At 47.6% G+C, this 15,939-nt stretch overlaps 1 protein-coding gene across 4 annotated transcripts; it reads left to right on the top strand.

Annotated features, from left to right (window-relative positions):
- Window positions 1-2,356: 2,356 nt before the first annotated feature.
- Window positions 2,357-15,216, top strand: ITPA (inosine triphosphatase). 4 transcript variants are annotated; one of them, XM_019971943.2, is made up of 8 exons: window positions 2,357-2,500; window positions 7,457-7,514; window positions 7,603-7,667; window positions 7,799-7,872; window positions 8,961-8,992; window positions 9,532-9,647; window positions 13,229-13,305; window positions 14,784-15,216. In XM_019971943.2, the coding sequence occupies exons 1-8, from the start codon at window positions 2,435-2,437 to the stop codon at window positions 14,920-14,922; spliced, it is 627 nt and encodes a 208-aa protein (XP_019827502.1). In that variant the 5' UTR covers window positions 2,357-2,434; the 3' UTR covers window positions 14,923-15,216. The 4 variants fall into 4 exon arrangements, with proteins under 4 accessions (XP_019827502.1, XP_019827503.1, XP_070657293.1 ...); XM_019971944.2 differs by lacking the exons at window positions 13,229-13,305; window positions 14,784-15,216 and adding an exon at window positions 10,865-11,199; XM_070801192.1 differs by lacking the exons at window positions 13,229-13,305; window positions 14,784-15,216 and adding an exon at window positions 10,670-10,858.
- Window positions 15,217-15,939: the final 723 nt, after the last annotated feature.

Genomic DNA, 15,939 nt, shown 5'->3' with positions numbered 1-15,939 from the left:
ATATATGTTAAAAAAAAAAGCATGCAGGCAACCATTCAAATACTAAAAAAATAAAAGGAACTATTTCAGAGGTAGAATTAATAGGATCTGACAATCTCCTTTGAAGGCAAGAATTGCCTTTTTTCACTTTAGTTTCCTCCACAATGAAGGAAGTGCAGTTCCAAAGAGATTATTCCATCATAATCCTAGCTAAAGAAATAAAAATTCACATTTTAATTCTAACAGTCTATTTAATGAACGAATAATGCAATCCCTTTCATTTCTGTTCAGAACAACAAAGAACCTATTTCTTTATATGTTGGATCATCAGTTAGGTAAAGCAATCAATATGTCTCTGTTCTGTCTTGTTGCCTAAGAGGATTTCTGTCACTTGCAACCAAGGATCCTGATTAAAAATCACACATACACAAACTTCCTCATACAATTTTTTGTATTCACATATCTTCTCCCTCCTCACCAAGTTCTTGGGCTCAAAGACCTTCAGGATGATTGACTGCTTGATTGGTTTGCAGGATCTTAGTTCCCAAATCCTCAACAATGAAAGCAGAGTCCTAACCATTAGGCCACCAGGGAATTCCCCAAGGCCATCAGATTTAGAGTGAGGTCCAGCTCACTCTAAGAGTGAATACCCACTTCCAATACTCCTGCTTAATAACCTTTGTGGTCTCCCACATCTTGTTGAGGAGCCCTCAATCAACCTAGGTGGTTCTCTCAGCCTCCAGGGCTCTGACTGTCTTTGTGCTGATCATACCACGTGGTTCTTATCTGTGGTACACCAGGTGCCTATACTCAGTCCCTGGAAAGCTCCTCCTAGCCTATCAGGAGGTCAGCTTTGCTGAGGTGAACCTCTTTTGTGAACCATCTTCACATGCCTGAAGACTGACCATGACTTCATGAGGAAGACACTTGACATAGACCAAGGGCACCACTTCCTGATCTAACCCACTATTTCTCGTGTCAACTCCAAAGAGATTGGCAAATCACCCAGTAGAAAGGGATCATATGGTAGAATCACATGGTAGAATGGGAAATTCTAGGACCTGCGTTAAGACATAGTAATGCCTTTTGGCCTGTGCAATATTCCCACTATGGTAGTCATTGAGCAAAGGGTTTTTTTAAAAGATAAAATATGTTCCCCAAGGACAAATTCTGGCGTGTAAAAAAAAAAAAAAAAGCTGATAATCGAGATGATCAGATGTCTTTAACAGTAAACAAAATCCAGGCATTGCCAGCTCTCCAGACTTTCGATGATACTCCTGACAGGAGCTGCCTCACCAGGAGTAGAGCTGGCCCTGAATCTGCCCCATGAAGGAGAGAGACGGCTGAATTGCCCAGTAAGAGTGTCAGTAGTGGGTCAAGACCTATTGCAAGGTGGGTCTGCTGGGGCACTTTCTACTCTTTGCTGTGTTGGGGATGAAAATAATTGGCTGAGAAGGAAAGATGGATTTAAGGGACTGGAGGGATGTTGTAATAAAGGAGTTTAAATACTGAATTCCCAAGTCTGGGACATGGGTGAAAAGACGGGGCTAGATTAAGGCTATGCAAAGTTTAAAATCGCAGTCAGGTAGTTCAGAGCTGGCAGGCAAGGCGGAGCTAAGGAAGCCGAGCTGAAGATGAGGTCAGGATAAAGACCCAGGTTTGGGAGCCCTTGTCCTGAAGGAAACAGTTCTCAGAGACAACTTTAGAGGTCCCGGCAGTGAAGGCGAATCGTCCAGAGCCTAGGCAGTTCATCACAGGCCTCGAGGTAAGCACGAGGGGTTTCTTTGCTTCCTCGGTGCCCCTGTCCCAGAGATGGGTGAAAACAGGAGTGGGGCAGGTGGTTAGAATAGTCTCTTCTGGCTTTGGCGGGAGGGGCTGGTCTAGGCGCACGCAACCTCCAGTGTCCGTTGCTGCTGCTGCTGCTAAGTCGCTTCAGTCATGTCCGACTCTCTGCGACCCCATAGACGGCAGCCCATCAGGCTCCCCCGTCCCTGGGATTCTCCAGGCAAGAACACTGGAGTGGGTTGCCATTTCCTTCTCCAGTTCATGAAAGTGAAAAGTGAAGTCGCTCAGTCGTGTCCGGGAGTGGGGTGCCATTGCCTTCTCCGCCAGTGTCCGTTAGACCCCAGCAATTCCGATAAGGTGGCCAAGCCCTTCTCCTCCCTTCTAGCCGTTGGGGGCCCCAGGCTGCTCATCCAGAAAAGGGCGTCTTGCTACTGGGGGTCTGAGCAAGGCTTCTGGATGCCCAGAGAGGCGTTCCTGCCCAAAGGTGCCCAGGCTGCCACTTTTGCCGCAGTCGCCGCCGCAGCCCCGGCCACCGCAACACAAACCACAGGATGCCTTCCTGGGACCACAGGTCGGAAATCGGATTATCCCCTTCCGCCGGTAGTCGGAAGTGCCTGCGACTCGAAGCAGAAGGACTTCCGGTGGGTCTGCGGGGTACCTGGGGATCACCATGGCGGCCTCCTTGGCCGGGAAGAAGATCGTGTTTGTCACGGGGAACGCCAAAAAGCTGGAGGAGGTGACGGAAGGGTGGCGGAGGCCGACTAGGAGGCGGTGAAAGGGTAGCGTGTGGCAAGGCTGGCTGGGGAGAAGGCGGAAGAGGCTTCCAGGCGGAGCGAAGCAAGCGGGTGGAGCAGCGGACGCGGAACGAAGAGTCGGACGGGGAGGGATGGGTGGGATCTGTAAGGGGGTAGTGCCGCGCGGAGTGGGACCCGAACGTTTGCGGAGTGGGGGCGACCCGGGGTTGTGCTCAATAAAATAAGGCCCTTGACAAATCCGGGCACAGGACTTGTGAGCTGAGGGGCTTCGGGAGCTAAGTGGTGAAGTCCTTAGCACTTGTCCCAAAGGTTACCTCTTAAGCTGGTTCCCAAACCAGGACTCCGACACCCCTCTGGAGTTGATCCAAACACCGCTACTGGCCTGGGGTTGTCAGGAACCGGACAGGGCGTGGAGCAAGGCATCCAAGCCGAGCCGTCCACGCCCCACTACAGTCCAGAAATGTGGTCCTCGGTCTCCCAGCCTCTTTCTGCCATCTTTGAAATGGGGATAATGCAAGAAGTTTGTTTGAAATGGGGATAATGCAAGAGAGGTGTGAGGGAGGCAGTGGATCAACGTTCTTGTCTACCGGGGCTTTGTGGCTAGCTGTAAGGATTCTGGGGGTCGATGGAACCTCTTTGGCGGCAAATAGTAAAGAGACACAGATAGCTTATGTAAACCACCAGGTGACTGTCATGGGAATCCAATAGTGTGCTGTTCCACAGGACTTAAGGAGTCTTTCTCAGGAGTCCCTCGAGAGGGGTTTATTTGTCCTTCTAGTTCTCTCTGGATGCTCATCGCTTTTCATTTTGAGGTCTTTCTGCATTTCGCCTCCTGATGGAGGAGGCAGTGAGGCTTCTCCCAGACATCAGCTCTGATTGGCCTTGCTTGGATCAAAGGTTTGTCCCTGCCCCTTCAGCCATGGCCAGGGAGATGGGTCATGTGTGGGGAATCAGGATGACATCCACTTGATATCTGAGGCAGACCAGTGGGGTGCAGTCATTAGGGGACCCTTCATTTATCTTCAGCACAAGGACTGATGGCACGTCTCTGCCATTTCAGAGTGGCCTTCTCAGAAGTCAGAGCCCTGGGCTGAGAAAAGGTTTGGGATCCTGAGGCCAGACCAGTCAGACAGGCAGTGCCACCCTGAACAGAGCCCCATGCAAGATGGTGGCTGCCAGCTCCCAAGCCCATCTCTACTTATGGTTGAGAATGTGTCTGCCTCCCACATTTAAAGAGGCAGGAGGGAATTCCCTGAGGGTCCAGTGGCTAGGATTCAAGCTTTCACTGCTGGGGTTCTGGTTAGATCCCCAGTGGGGTGGCTGAGATCCCACAAGCCACATGGCATGGCCAAAAAAAAAAAAAAAAAGAACAGGCTGGAGTGGCCAGAGGAGGCTCACTGGAGAAGATGTACTTGAAGTTGGCCTAAAGTAAGAGAGTTTTAACTTGTTATTCCATTGGCAGAATGATGATGCCCATGGAACCTTTCTCAGGAAAATATTTTTCGGTTCAGTTCAGTCGCTCAGTCATGTCCAACTCTGTGACCCCATGAACTGCTATATGCCAGGCCTCCCTGTCCATCACCAACTCCCAGAGTCCACCCAAACCCTTGTCCATCGAGTCGATGATGCCATTCAACCATCTTATCCTCTGTCATCCCCTTCTCCTGCCTCCAATCCCTCCCAGAATCAGGGTCTTTTCAAATGAGTCAGCTCTCTGCATCAGGTGCCCAAAGTATTTGAATTTTCAGCTTTAACATCAGTCCCTCCAATGAACACCCAGGACTGATCTCCTTTAGGATGGACTGGTTAGATCTCCTTGCAGTCCAAGGGACTCTCAAGAGTCTTCTCCAACATGACAGTTCAAAAGCATCAATTCTTCAGCACTCAGGTTTCTTTATAGTCCAACTCTCACATCCACACATGACTACTGGAAAAACCATAGCCTTGACTAGATGGAACTTTGTTGGCAAAGAAATGTCTCTGCTTTTTAATATGCTGTCTAGGTTGGTCGTAACTTTCCTTCTAAGGAGTAAGTGTCTTTTAATTTCATGGCTGCAATCACCATCTGCAGTGATTTTGGAGCCCAGAAAAATAAAGTCAGCCACTGTTTCCACTGTTTCCTCATCCATTTGCCATAAAGTGATGGGACCGGATGCCATGATCTTAGTTTTCTGAATGTTGTTTTAAGCCAGCTTTTTCACTCTTCTCTTTCACCTTCATCAAGAGCCTCTTTAGTTCCTCTTCACTTTCTGCCATATGGTGGTGTCATCTGCATATTTGAGGTTATTGATATTTCTCCCGGCAATCTTGATTCCAGCTTCTGCTTCCTCCAGCCCAGCGTTTCTCATGACATACTCTGCATATAAGTTAAATAAGCAGGGTGACAATATACAGCCTTGATGTACTCCTTTTCGTATTTGGGACCAGTCTGTTGTTCCATGTCCTGTTATAACTGTTGCTTCCTGACCTGCATATAGGTTTCTCAAGAGCCAGGTCAGGTGGTCTGGTATTCCCATCTCTTTCAGAATTTTCCACAGTTTATTGTGATCCACACAGTCAAAGGCTTTGGCATAGTCAATAAAGCAGAAATAGATGTTTTTCTGGAACTCTCTTGCTTTTTTGATGATCCAGCGGATGTTGGCAATTTGATCTCTGGTTCCACTCCCTTTTCTAAAACCAGCTTGAACATCTGGAAGTTCATGGTTCATGTATTGCTGAAGCCTGGCTTGGAGAATTTTGAGCATTACTTTACTAGCGTGTGAGATGAGTGCAATTGTGCAGTAGTTTGAGCATTCTTTGGCATTGCCTTTCTTTGGGATTGGAATGAAAACTGACCTTTTCCAGTCCTGTGGCCACTGCTGAGTTTTCCAAATTTGCTGGCATATTGAGTGCAGCACTTTCACAGCATCATCTTTTAGGGTTTGAAATAGTGCAATTGGAATTCCATCACCTCCTCTAGCTTTGTTCGTAGTGATGCTTTCTAAGGCCCACCTGATTTCACATTCCAGGATATCCGGCTCTAGGCAAGTGTGAGTGATCACACCTTCATGATTATCTTGGCCGTGAAGATCTTTTTTGTACAGTTCTTCTGTGTATTCTTGCCACCTCTTAATATCTTCTGCTTCTGTTAGCTCCATACCATTTTTGTCCTTTATTGAGCCCATCTTTGCATGAAATGTTCCCTTGGTATCTCTAATTTTCTTGAAAAGATCTCTAGTCTTTCCCATTCTATTGTTTTTCTCTATTTCTTTGCATTGATTGCTGAGGAAGGCTTTCATATCTCTCCTTGCTATTCTTTGGAACTCTGCATTCAAATGGGTATATCGTTCCTTTTCTCCTTTGCTTTTTGCTTTCCTTCTTTTTATAGCTATCTGTAAGGCCTCCTCAGACAGCCATTTTGCTTTTTTGCATTTCTTTTTCTTGGGGATGGTCTTGATCCCTGTCTCCTGTACAATGTCACGAACCTCATTCCATAGTTCATCAGGCACTCTATCAGATCTAGTCCCTTAAATCTATTTCTCACTTCCACTGTATAATCATAAGGGATTTGATTTAGGTCATACCTGAATGGTCTAGTGGTTTTCCCCACTTTCTTCAATTTAAGTCTGAATTTGGCAATAAGGAGTTCATGATCTGAGCCACACTCCACTCCCAGTCTTGTTTTTGCTGACTGTATAGAGCTTCTCCATTTTTGGCTGCAAAGGATATAATCAGTCTGATTTTGGTGTTGACCATCTGGTGATGTCCATGTGTAGAGTCTTCTCTTGTGTTGTTGGAAGAGGGGGTTTGCTATGACCAGTGCATTTTCTTGGCAAAACTCTTATTAGTCTTTGCCCTGCTTCATTCCGTATTCCAAGGCCAAATTTGCCTGTTACTCCAGGTGTTTCTTGACTTCCTACTTTTGCATTCCAGTCCCCTATAATGAAAAGGACATCTTTTTTGGGTGTTAGTTCTAAAAGGTCTTATAGGTCTTCATAGAACCGTTCAGCTTCTTCAGTGTTACTGGTCGGGGCATAGACTTGGATTACCGTGATATTGAATGGTTTGCCTTGGAAACGAACAGATACATGGGATTACCAAGGAAATCGGGGGAATCCCTGGTGGCTTAGCGGTAAAGAATCCACCTGCAATCCAGTAGATGTGGGTTCAATCCCTGGGTTGGAAAGATCCCCTAGAGAAAAGGGGATTTTCTGGGAAATCCCACGGACAGAGGAGTCTGGCGGGCTGCAGTCCGTGGTGTTGCAAATAGACAGACGTGACTTAGTGACAATATCACCACCACAAAGGAAATCATTTCTATTGATTACAGTTCTCAAAATATAAGTATCTGATCTAGTTACATATTTTTTGTTCATGCATTAAAGAATTCAGTCTATTGTTTTGTGTTATTACCATAATTTAAAAATAGTGAAGGCTGTAAATGGTATTTTGAGATTATCTGCTAGAACTGTAAAGAGATATGACAACATCTTTGATTTTAATAGATTTAAAGGTCACAGGAACTGCTGATGCTGTTTGTTTTCTATACTCACAATTGAAAGAGATGCTAAATTTCAGCTCAGGGTTAATGAAAATAGAGAGGTATTTTTTTTCCTATCCAAGTTCTGGGTAGATCCTCCTGAATTCCGGGTAACCCCTGATAGAAAATTCCTGGCCTAAACAGTAGGTTCTGGGACCATTGAGAAGGGAAGAGGGTGTTCTAGATGGTGGTTAGCATGAACAGAGACCTGAAGTAGGAGGGAGGGATCAGAAAATGAGAAGATGAGGGAGCTGACCTGCTGGGGTGGGACCCTGAGGGCTACAGTTGAGCCTCGTGGACCTGACTTTGAACTTTAGAGAACTGACAGGAGAGTTACCTGATGAGAATGGTGGGTGACAGCTTGTGCAGTAATGGGGAATCATTAAATGCTGATAAATGTTCTTTCATTTTGGAACAGGTCATTCAGATTCTAGGAGATAAATTTCCGTGTACTTTGGTGGCGCAGAAAATTGACCGTATGTCTCTGTTTAGTTTTATTTTTAAAAGATGATTCAATTTCTCTAACTCCCCATGACCTGATTATGTGTCTGTTTCCCTCACAAGTGCCAGAGTACCAAGGAGAGCCTGATGAGATTTCCATTCGGAAGTGTCAGGAGGCAGCTCGCCAGGTGCTTGCTCCGTTCGCGTCTTGTCCTTGCTCTTCTTATTCTGGTGGCTCCTGGGTGCCCTGAGAACTCAGAGGGGAGGTGGGGCCTGCTGGTGGGCCCGGGTCTCAGGGCTGTATGTCCTTGTGCTGCAGGTGCAGGGCCCTGTACTGGTGGAGGACACCTGTCTGTGCTTCAACGCCCTTGGAGGCCTCCCTGGCCCCTACATGTGAGTGATAGCACACCCCTTTGATTGGTTACTTGATACTGCAGGTCATTCACTGTCTTGGTGTCAACACCAGTATGTCAGATTGTTGAGGAAGGATTAGAGATAGGGGAGAGGCATGCCTTTCTTTTGTTAAGTGTGAGAATGTATGTAAGTTGAGATGGGCAAGGGCAACTCACCCATTGGAGAGGTAATTCTTGGGCAGGTCAGTTTCAGGAAAGAGGAAATAAGGAAGTTGAGATCTGCAAATGGATTTCCTTAAATCTCTCCAGTGTCCTGGACCCCCTCAGGCTTCCCAGGTGGTGCTAGTGGTAAAGAACCTCCCTGCCAATGCAGGAGACTCAAGAGATGTGGGTTTGATCCCTGGGTCAGGAAGATCCCCTGGAGAAGGAAATGGCTACCCACTCCAGGATTCTTGCCTGGAAAATTCCATGGATAGAGGAGACTGGTGGGTGACAGTCCATGAGGTCCCAAAGAGTCAGACATGACTGAGTGAGGGCACACACACACAGGATACAAATACCCCGGTTTGTTGGGTCTTGGTTACGTATACAGTTGATCTGTGAACAACTTGGGATTAACCTACGTATAACTTAAGAGTTTGCCTTCCATATCCGTGGATTCAGCCATGTGTTAGTGTAGTATTGACTGTTGAACGGTATCCACATTATGAGTGAACTTCGGCAGTTCAAGGGTTAACTGTATCTTCAACTTTGGGACTGCTAATTTGTCTGCCAATGCAGTCGCACCCCTACACATGTTCCGTATTCTTACCAGCACTGTTTCATGATTTTTTAGTATTTTAGTGGGTGAGTAGGAAATGTTATCACATGCAATTTTAATTTGTATTTCCCTAATTAGCAGTGAAGTTGAGGCCTTCATTGGTTTATCGATTCTTCTGTGCCTTGCCTGTTTGTCTCCATCTCCTTTTTCCTGTTGGATTATTTCCCTTCATTTTGAGTTGAGACATTTTTTATCTTTTCTCCTTGACTTTCTCAGAGCTTTAATCCCTGGGGGATGCAGCCTGGAAAGAAGGTGGTAGGAACATCCATCCATTTGTGGTGTCTGTCTCACCTTTATTTCTCTTGCAGAAAGTGGTTTCTGGAGAAGTTAAAGCCTGAAGGTATTATCCCTATTTGTCTTTCTTTTGATGTGTTTGGAATTAAGAAGTCTGTGGGTTCTGGGGGAGGAGCTCCAGCTAGTAATCAGGAGTCTCAGGTTCTGTCCCCTTCAAGGCCTCTGTTCACTTCAGTTTCCCCATCTATAATCAACACTCACACTTTCCCTGTAAACCTAGCTCCAGGGAGCACTGAGATGTGGAGGAGTAGATGGGGGTGGTGGTTGTGGTGAAAGCTTTGAGATTGAGCGGCAAAGGGAGATTCTGGCCCTGAGAGGATTGGTCCCACTACTTGCTGTCGTTGTCAGCAGGAGATGGAAAGGGGGACACCTTGCTTCTCCTTCTGGTCCCAGCCCCCTGCCCTGGAATCCACAGTGGTAGAACCCTTATTCTACATCCCCATCACCCAGCTTCCTGGGTTATCAGCACAGGGCCTATTTGGTAAAGTGTATAACTCCCCTCCCCTAGCTGGGCCCCTTGGGTGGGGAGTTGGGCCTGGGGCTTGGCAGCAGAGTGTGCTGAGCCCTCACTGCACCTTCCCTCAGGTCTCCACCAGCTCCTGGAGGGGTTCCAAGACAAGTCTGCCTATGCACTCTGCACGTTCGCATTCAGCACTGGGGACCCGAATGAGCCCGTACGCCTCTTCAGGGGCCGGACAATGGTATGTACCCATGCTCGTTCCCCTGCGTGCCACCAGAGGGCGCTCTGACCACCCCCAGCGATGCTATCTGGTGGGATGGTCACACTCCTAGGTACCACAGCTGTCAGTCCTGAAACTTATTGCCTCCCTGAGTCTGATATTTGGAAACATACATGGCTCACAGCTTTTGGAGCCTGGTATACCCAGAGCTGTGCACTGTATGCTCTCCTGAGAAGATGTGGGAACTAAAGATAACAACTCCTAGGGCTACATCTGCAGTTCAAACTTCTCCAAGCTTGAATCTCCTTATCACACTGCTGTGCGACAGCTTCCCTTGAACATCTCACAGCCTTTCCAAGTTTTTATCTTCATATAGAATCTTCCTCTCCCCCCACCTCATTCCTTTCAGAGGTGCCCTTCAGTGTCTCCAGGCTTACCAATCAGACCATAGGTTCAGCTGCTTCTCTCAGTCCAAACCACCCTCTGTGCTGGGCTTCCCGCCCCACCCCCGCCTCAGCCTATTCATTCCCTCCCTATGGCAGGGTTTACCTTCAGACACATCACTTCTCTGCTTTGTCCTCTCTGCTCAGGATAAAATCCAGTCTCACTGTAGCCCATATAGCCCTACACCAGTGGCTCCATCTAAGTTGTGTCTGATGCTTTTGCGACCCCATAGACTGTAGCCCGTCAGGCTCTGTCCATGGGTTTCCTAGACAAGAATACTGGAGTGTGTTGCCATTTCCTCTTCCAGGGAATCTTCCCGACCCAGGGTTCAAACCCGCATCTCCTGCATTGGCTTTACCACTAAGCCATCAGGGAAGCCTCTCTGATGAGATGTTCAGTTCTTATGGTAAAAAACAGGTTTCAGAAATTACCGTCTTCACCATTTTTAAGTGTATAGTAGTGTACACTATTGTGCAACAGATCTCTAGGAATTTCTCATCTTGCAAAATTGAAACTATGCCCATTGAATAACAGTCCACCTTCCTCTCTTCTGGGCTTCCCTGGTGGCTCAGACGGTAAAGAATCTGCCTGCAATGCAGGAGACCTGGCTTCAGTCCCTGGGTTGGGAAGATCCCTTGGAGAAGGGAACGGCAACCCACTCCAGTGTCCTGCTTGGAGAATCCCATGGACAGAGGAGCCTGGCAGACTACAGTCCATGTGGTCGCAAAGAGTTGGACATGACTGAGTGACTTTAACTTCATTTCACTGAACTTCACTTCCTCTCTTGTCCCCAGCACCTGGTAAGCACCATTCCACCTTCTGTTTCTGAGTTCGGCCGCCTCAGGCACATCATATAAGTGGGGTCCTGCAGTGTCTGTGTTTGTGTGGCTGTCTTATTTCACTTAGCATAAAGTCTTCATTTCATCCATGTTGTAGCATGTGACAGGATCTCCTTTTTTAAGGCTGAATAACATTCCATTGTGTGTATGTACCACTTTTATCTATTTACAGGCATATCTTGTTTTATTGAGCTTTGAAGATACTGTATTTACAAATTGAAAGTTTGTGGCAACCCTGCACTATCAGATGATGGCTAGCATTTTTTAGCAATAAAGTGTTTTTAAATTAAGATGTTTATGTTTTTTGTTTTCCCTTCATGGATCACAGCCTTGTGGTGAAGGGGCTTGTGTAACTTAATGAATCTATGAGTCTGGGGCCACCCAAGACAGACAGGTCATAGTGAAGAGTTCTGACCAATCGTGGTCCACTGGAGGAGGAAATGGCAATCCACTTCAGTATTCTTGCTGTGAGAACCCCATGAACAGTATGAAAAGGCAAAAAGATATTACACCAGAAGATGAGCCCCCCTCAGGTCAGAAAGTATCCAATGTGCTACTGGGATGAGAAAGTTAGATAACATCTCAGGCTCAATGGACATGAATTTGAGCAAATTCTGGGAGAATAGTGGAGGGCAGAGGAGACTGGTGTGCTGCAGTCCACAGGGTCGCAAAGAGTCAGACATGGCTTAGTGCCTGAACAACAACAAGCATTGTTTTTAAGACATAATGCTATTGCATACTTTTATATGCAGTAGGAAACCAAAACATTCATGCCACTTGGTTTATTGTGACAATTGCTTTATTACAGTGGTCTGGCACTGAACCCACGATATCTCTGAGGTTTGCCTGTATTTGTTGATGAACACTTGAATGGCTTCCACATTTTGGCTCATAATGCTGCTGTGAATATGGGCGTGCAAATATCTCTTCAGCATCCCATTTTCAGCTCTTTTGGATATATATCCACAGATGGGATTACTAGATTGTGTTGCCTGGTGACATTTTTAAAAGTTGATTATAGTGTCTGCTATTCTCACAGAAACATTCTCTCAGAAATCAAAAGTCTGACCAGCCACAGGCTCAGCTCCCTGCACTGTGACCGAGTAGCTGCTGTGCCGCTGGCTGGGCCTGACCACCACCGCCACCATGCCCTGCAGTCTCCCCGGCTTTGGCTTCGTTGTTTTTGTGCTTTGTTGTTTGCCGCCCTTACTTTAAATGAGGCAGCCTTGTTTCTACTTGTCCTTTTCTCAGCCATGCTCTCTAACCCCCAACCACATAGTACTTTCAGCAGGGTGTGTGCTAGGCCCTTCTCCATCTCAGAACCTTGGCACAGCTCTGTCCTCCACCTAGAATGTTCCTGCCCCAGCCCTATATGTGGTCAGAGTGTCCCATCTTCACCCAGGCCTTCCCTGAGCTCGCCGACCTGTGATTCTTGAGCCCAGGTCCCAGTTTGTGCCCTCTAATGATTCGGTGATCATTGATTTGTGTACTGGTGCAGTGCTCGTTTTGCTGAAGAGATCCATTCTGTGAAGGCAAGGCTAAGGCTTTCTTGGATCCCAGTGCTAAAAACACTACCTGCCTCGATAAGGTGTTCAAAAAACATTTGTCGCGTGGGTGAAGTTCAGAGTGTTTCAGTAACTGGCCTCGGTCACACAGCTCCCCATTAGCAAAAGCAGAATTTGCCTTTGGTCTAAAGGACTTAGAATTTATGTGGCTAATTCGCATCCTCTACTACTTCCCTTGTATTTTTAATGTTTTTTTTTTTTTTTAATTCCCAAGGTAACCTGATATCTCATGATACTGGTTCTCTTTGTAAAATTTCCCTTTTGGAATTTGCCTATTACAGCCAGTATTTATTGAGCTATTTTTGAGTTGAACATTGTGCTATTTTGTTATTTGTTAGAGCCGTCTTTGTATTTTGATAAGTGTAGTAATAGTAGGAGATACGGGATTTGTCGGCAAAGTTTAGGACCCTCAAACTTCCACTTAGGGGAAAATGTTTTCTGTTAGGTTTTCAAAATTGAGTCTTCTTCAGTGAGGTCACAGTATGTCAAACCTCTAGAGAGGGAGGCTGGTCACTGGGGTATCGGTGGCCTGATCAAGCATGTGGTTCCTCCCTGTCTGTGGAGAGCGAGCTCTCCTGCTCTGCATTTTATGTGTGTTCAGCAAACATTTGCTGGCACCATGGACCCCTTGAAATAATATGAGTAACTAGGGTTTAACTGAATTCATTAACTAAACTCAGACTAGCTACTGCCCTTCTCATAGTGCATCTCCTCCACGTCCAGTGACATAGCTCCGCCCCCTTTTCTTTGGCAGGGCCGGATTGTGGTGCCCCGTGGCTGCCGGGACTTTGGCTGGGACCCCTGCTTTCAGCCTGATGGATACGAGCAGACGTAAGGAGCCCTAGTTATTCCCAGGGGTGTGGGGGTCGGATGGCGTGGTCTGGGTCGGGTCAGCGCCCCACCCAGGTGCAGGCATGCGGATGCGGGCGGGGGCAGGCTCTGCGGTGCCTTTCCAGTTGAAGGCAGCTCTGCTGGGGGTGGATGCAAGGAATCTGAGTGACGCAGTCCACAGCTGGGAGGCAGCTGGGTGTAGCTGGAAGTCCTGGGCTCTCGGGTTCATCTCAGCACAAAGCAGCTGTGCAGCTTCCCCTCTCTGACTTGGGCTTGTCAGCTTCGTGATGGATGGATGATTATCTGACCCTCATCTAGTTTGGAAAAATGTTAACAGCTGGGCACCGCATTAACGCGTGTGCCACCCCCCCCCCCCCGACACACACACAGTGCCAGGTGTTCTCTGTATCTCATGCTGCTGCTGCTGCTAAGTCGCTTCAGTCGTGTCGGACTCTGTGCGACCCCATAGACGGCAGCCCCCTGTCCCTGGATTCTCCAGGCAAGAACACTGGAGTGGGTTGCCATTTCCTTCTCCAATGCATGAAAGTGAAAAGTGAAAGTGAAGTTGCTCATTCGTGTCCGACTCCTAGCAACCCCATGGACTGCAGCCTTCCAGGCTCCTCCATCCATGGGATTTTCCAGGCAAGAGTACTGGAGTGGGGTGCCACTGCCTTCTCGAAGTATTTCATGCTAACCCCCACTTATTTACATGGGATATGTTGGCCATTATTGGGAATCGGGTTTGTCACGCTGGAGGGAGCCTTCAGGTGTGTGGCCTGAGACCTTACAACAGCCGGAACAGGGCTGAGGACAACATGAAACATCGCTTCAATGACACAAATGTTCTGTAGCTGCACTGTGTGATCCAGTAGCTCTTAGCCACATGTGGCTGTAGAGCATTTGAAATGTGGTTAGAGCAACTGAGGAACAGAATTTATTTTATTCAATTGTAATTGGTTTGAATTTAAATGGCCACATACTGATGGCCACTGTATTGGGTGGCATAGATATGAAAGTAACAATTGGAGTATGGGATTCTCAGCTTAGTGGAATCCTGACATAGACAGCAGGTTATTTGCTCGCTGTTCAAGGCCCACTCCCCCGCCTGTCTGCCCACCCCACAGTGCACTGGAGGACATTGCTGTGTTTGCTCTGTTAGGCCCCACTGCTTCCTGTCAACAGATGACAAAGCTGCTCAAACATGCAGCTCATCCCCCTGTTCCCAGCTTCCTTTTAATGACTCTTGGACACTAGAATACATTTAGTATCCTTCCACACAGTTAATATGGATTTCTACGTACAGAGGAATTTAAGACTCTTTGATTTTTAAAAAATTAACTCTGGCTGCCAGGAGCTGGTGGCCCTGCTACCTTTTACTAGGGACTCTTTGAGCTTCGGGCTGCAGGATGCGGTGAGGTGCACATACCCTCCCCGTATCTGGGCTCCCTCTTCTCTGAGCTGTTACTGTCGCCCTGTAGGTATGCAGAGATGCCCAAGGCTGAGAAGAACACCATTTCCCATCGCTTCCGGGCCCTGCTTGCGTTGCAAGAATATTTTAGCAGCCTGACTCCTGGGGTCGGTGATGACCACCCTAGCTGGGGATCCGGAGAGGGGTAGCCTGAAACCACTTCTATCAGGCAGGCACCTGTCCAAGTATTTCCTTCAGGATTACCACTTTCTGGCGGTGTTACCAGCTGTTGGGAGCAACTGGCTCTGTTTGGAGAGACTTTGGCCAAAGGACAACACCATCCTCTTGCCCTTGTGGATTCAGAGGTCTACGGCCTCCAGGCCTGGAATCCTGAAAGGACCTCGGGTGAAGTTAACCCTTCATAGGGTTAACAGTTTGGGGAAGAACCACACAAACAGCCTTAGATGTTTTTTAAATACAGCAAATAAAAATTCCAGAAGGTACTTGCTTCCATAATAAATTGCGTATAGCTGCTTTGAAACCTCCCCAGGCAGGCGTCTGCCTCCTGAGTCCCTTTAGGCAGAAGCAGGAAACCTCTCAGGATCGGGAAAGAGGGCTGAGGGGTGGGATGGCCAGATGCGGGCAGAGCTGTGCTGAGGCTGTTCGTGTACCATTGCTAGCTGGAATATTCTGTCTTCCCCTTTGGTCTTTCAAGTCTCAGATCACACGTTGAACTTTTCCATGCGAAATCCACTCCGCCACTCAGCTGGCCTCTATTGTGTTTGCCAACTGGGCTGTGGGGCAGGCAGTGTGGGGTGGTGAGTGCTTTTTCTTTATGCTGGTGTACATTAAAGCAGCTACAATGCTGGTTTATGATTATAACTCCAGGTTTATTTTTGTGGCAGGGATGGGGGATGGAGTACTTGATTCCAGTTGGGTTGATATGTTGTAGTTCAGCCTGGGGGGCCAGCTAGGGGCCTGACTCAGCTGCCCCAGACCCTTACTGTGCCCTGGTGAACCCATTCCCTGAGGGGATTTCAGAGGGCCGGAGTGGCTCCCTTGCTTTTCTGCAGGTGTTACCCTGGTAAAGAGGAGCTGCCCAACCCCAAGGACAGTCAGAGAAGCCTGTTGTGTGCAGCAGCTTGGGGATGGGGTCCTCAGTGCTGTGTGTCACTCCCAGGCTTAGGTTGCGTCCCCTCCCATCACTCTTCCTCAGTCCTGGCAGC

The sequence above is a fragment of the Bos indicus genome, chromosome 13 (genome assembly GCF_029378745.1).
Source record: "Bos indicus isolate NIAB-ARS_2022 breed Sahiwal x Tharparkar chromosome 13, NIAB-ARS_B.indTharparkar_mat_pri_1.0, whole genome shotgun sequence".
NCBI lineage: Eukaryota > Metazoa > Chordata > Mammalia > Artiodactyla > Bovidae > Bos > Bos indicus.
This window is presented reverse-complemented; position numbering and strand designations above follow the sequence as displayed.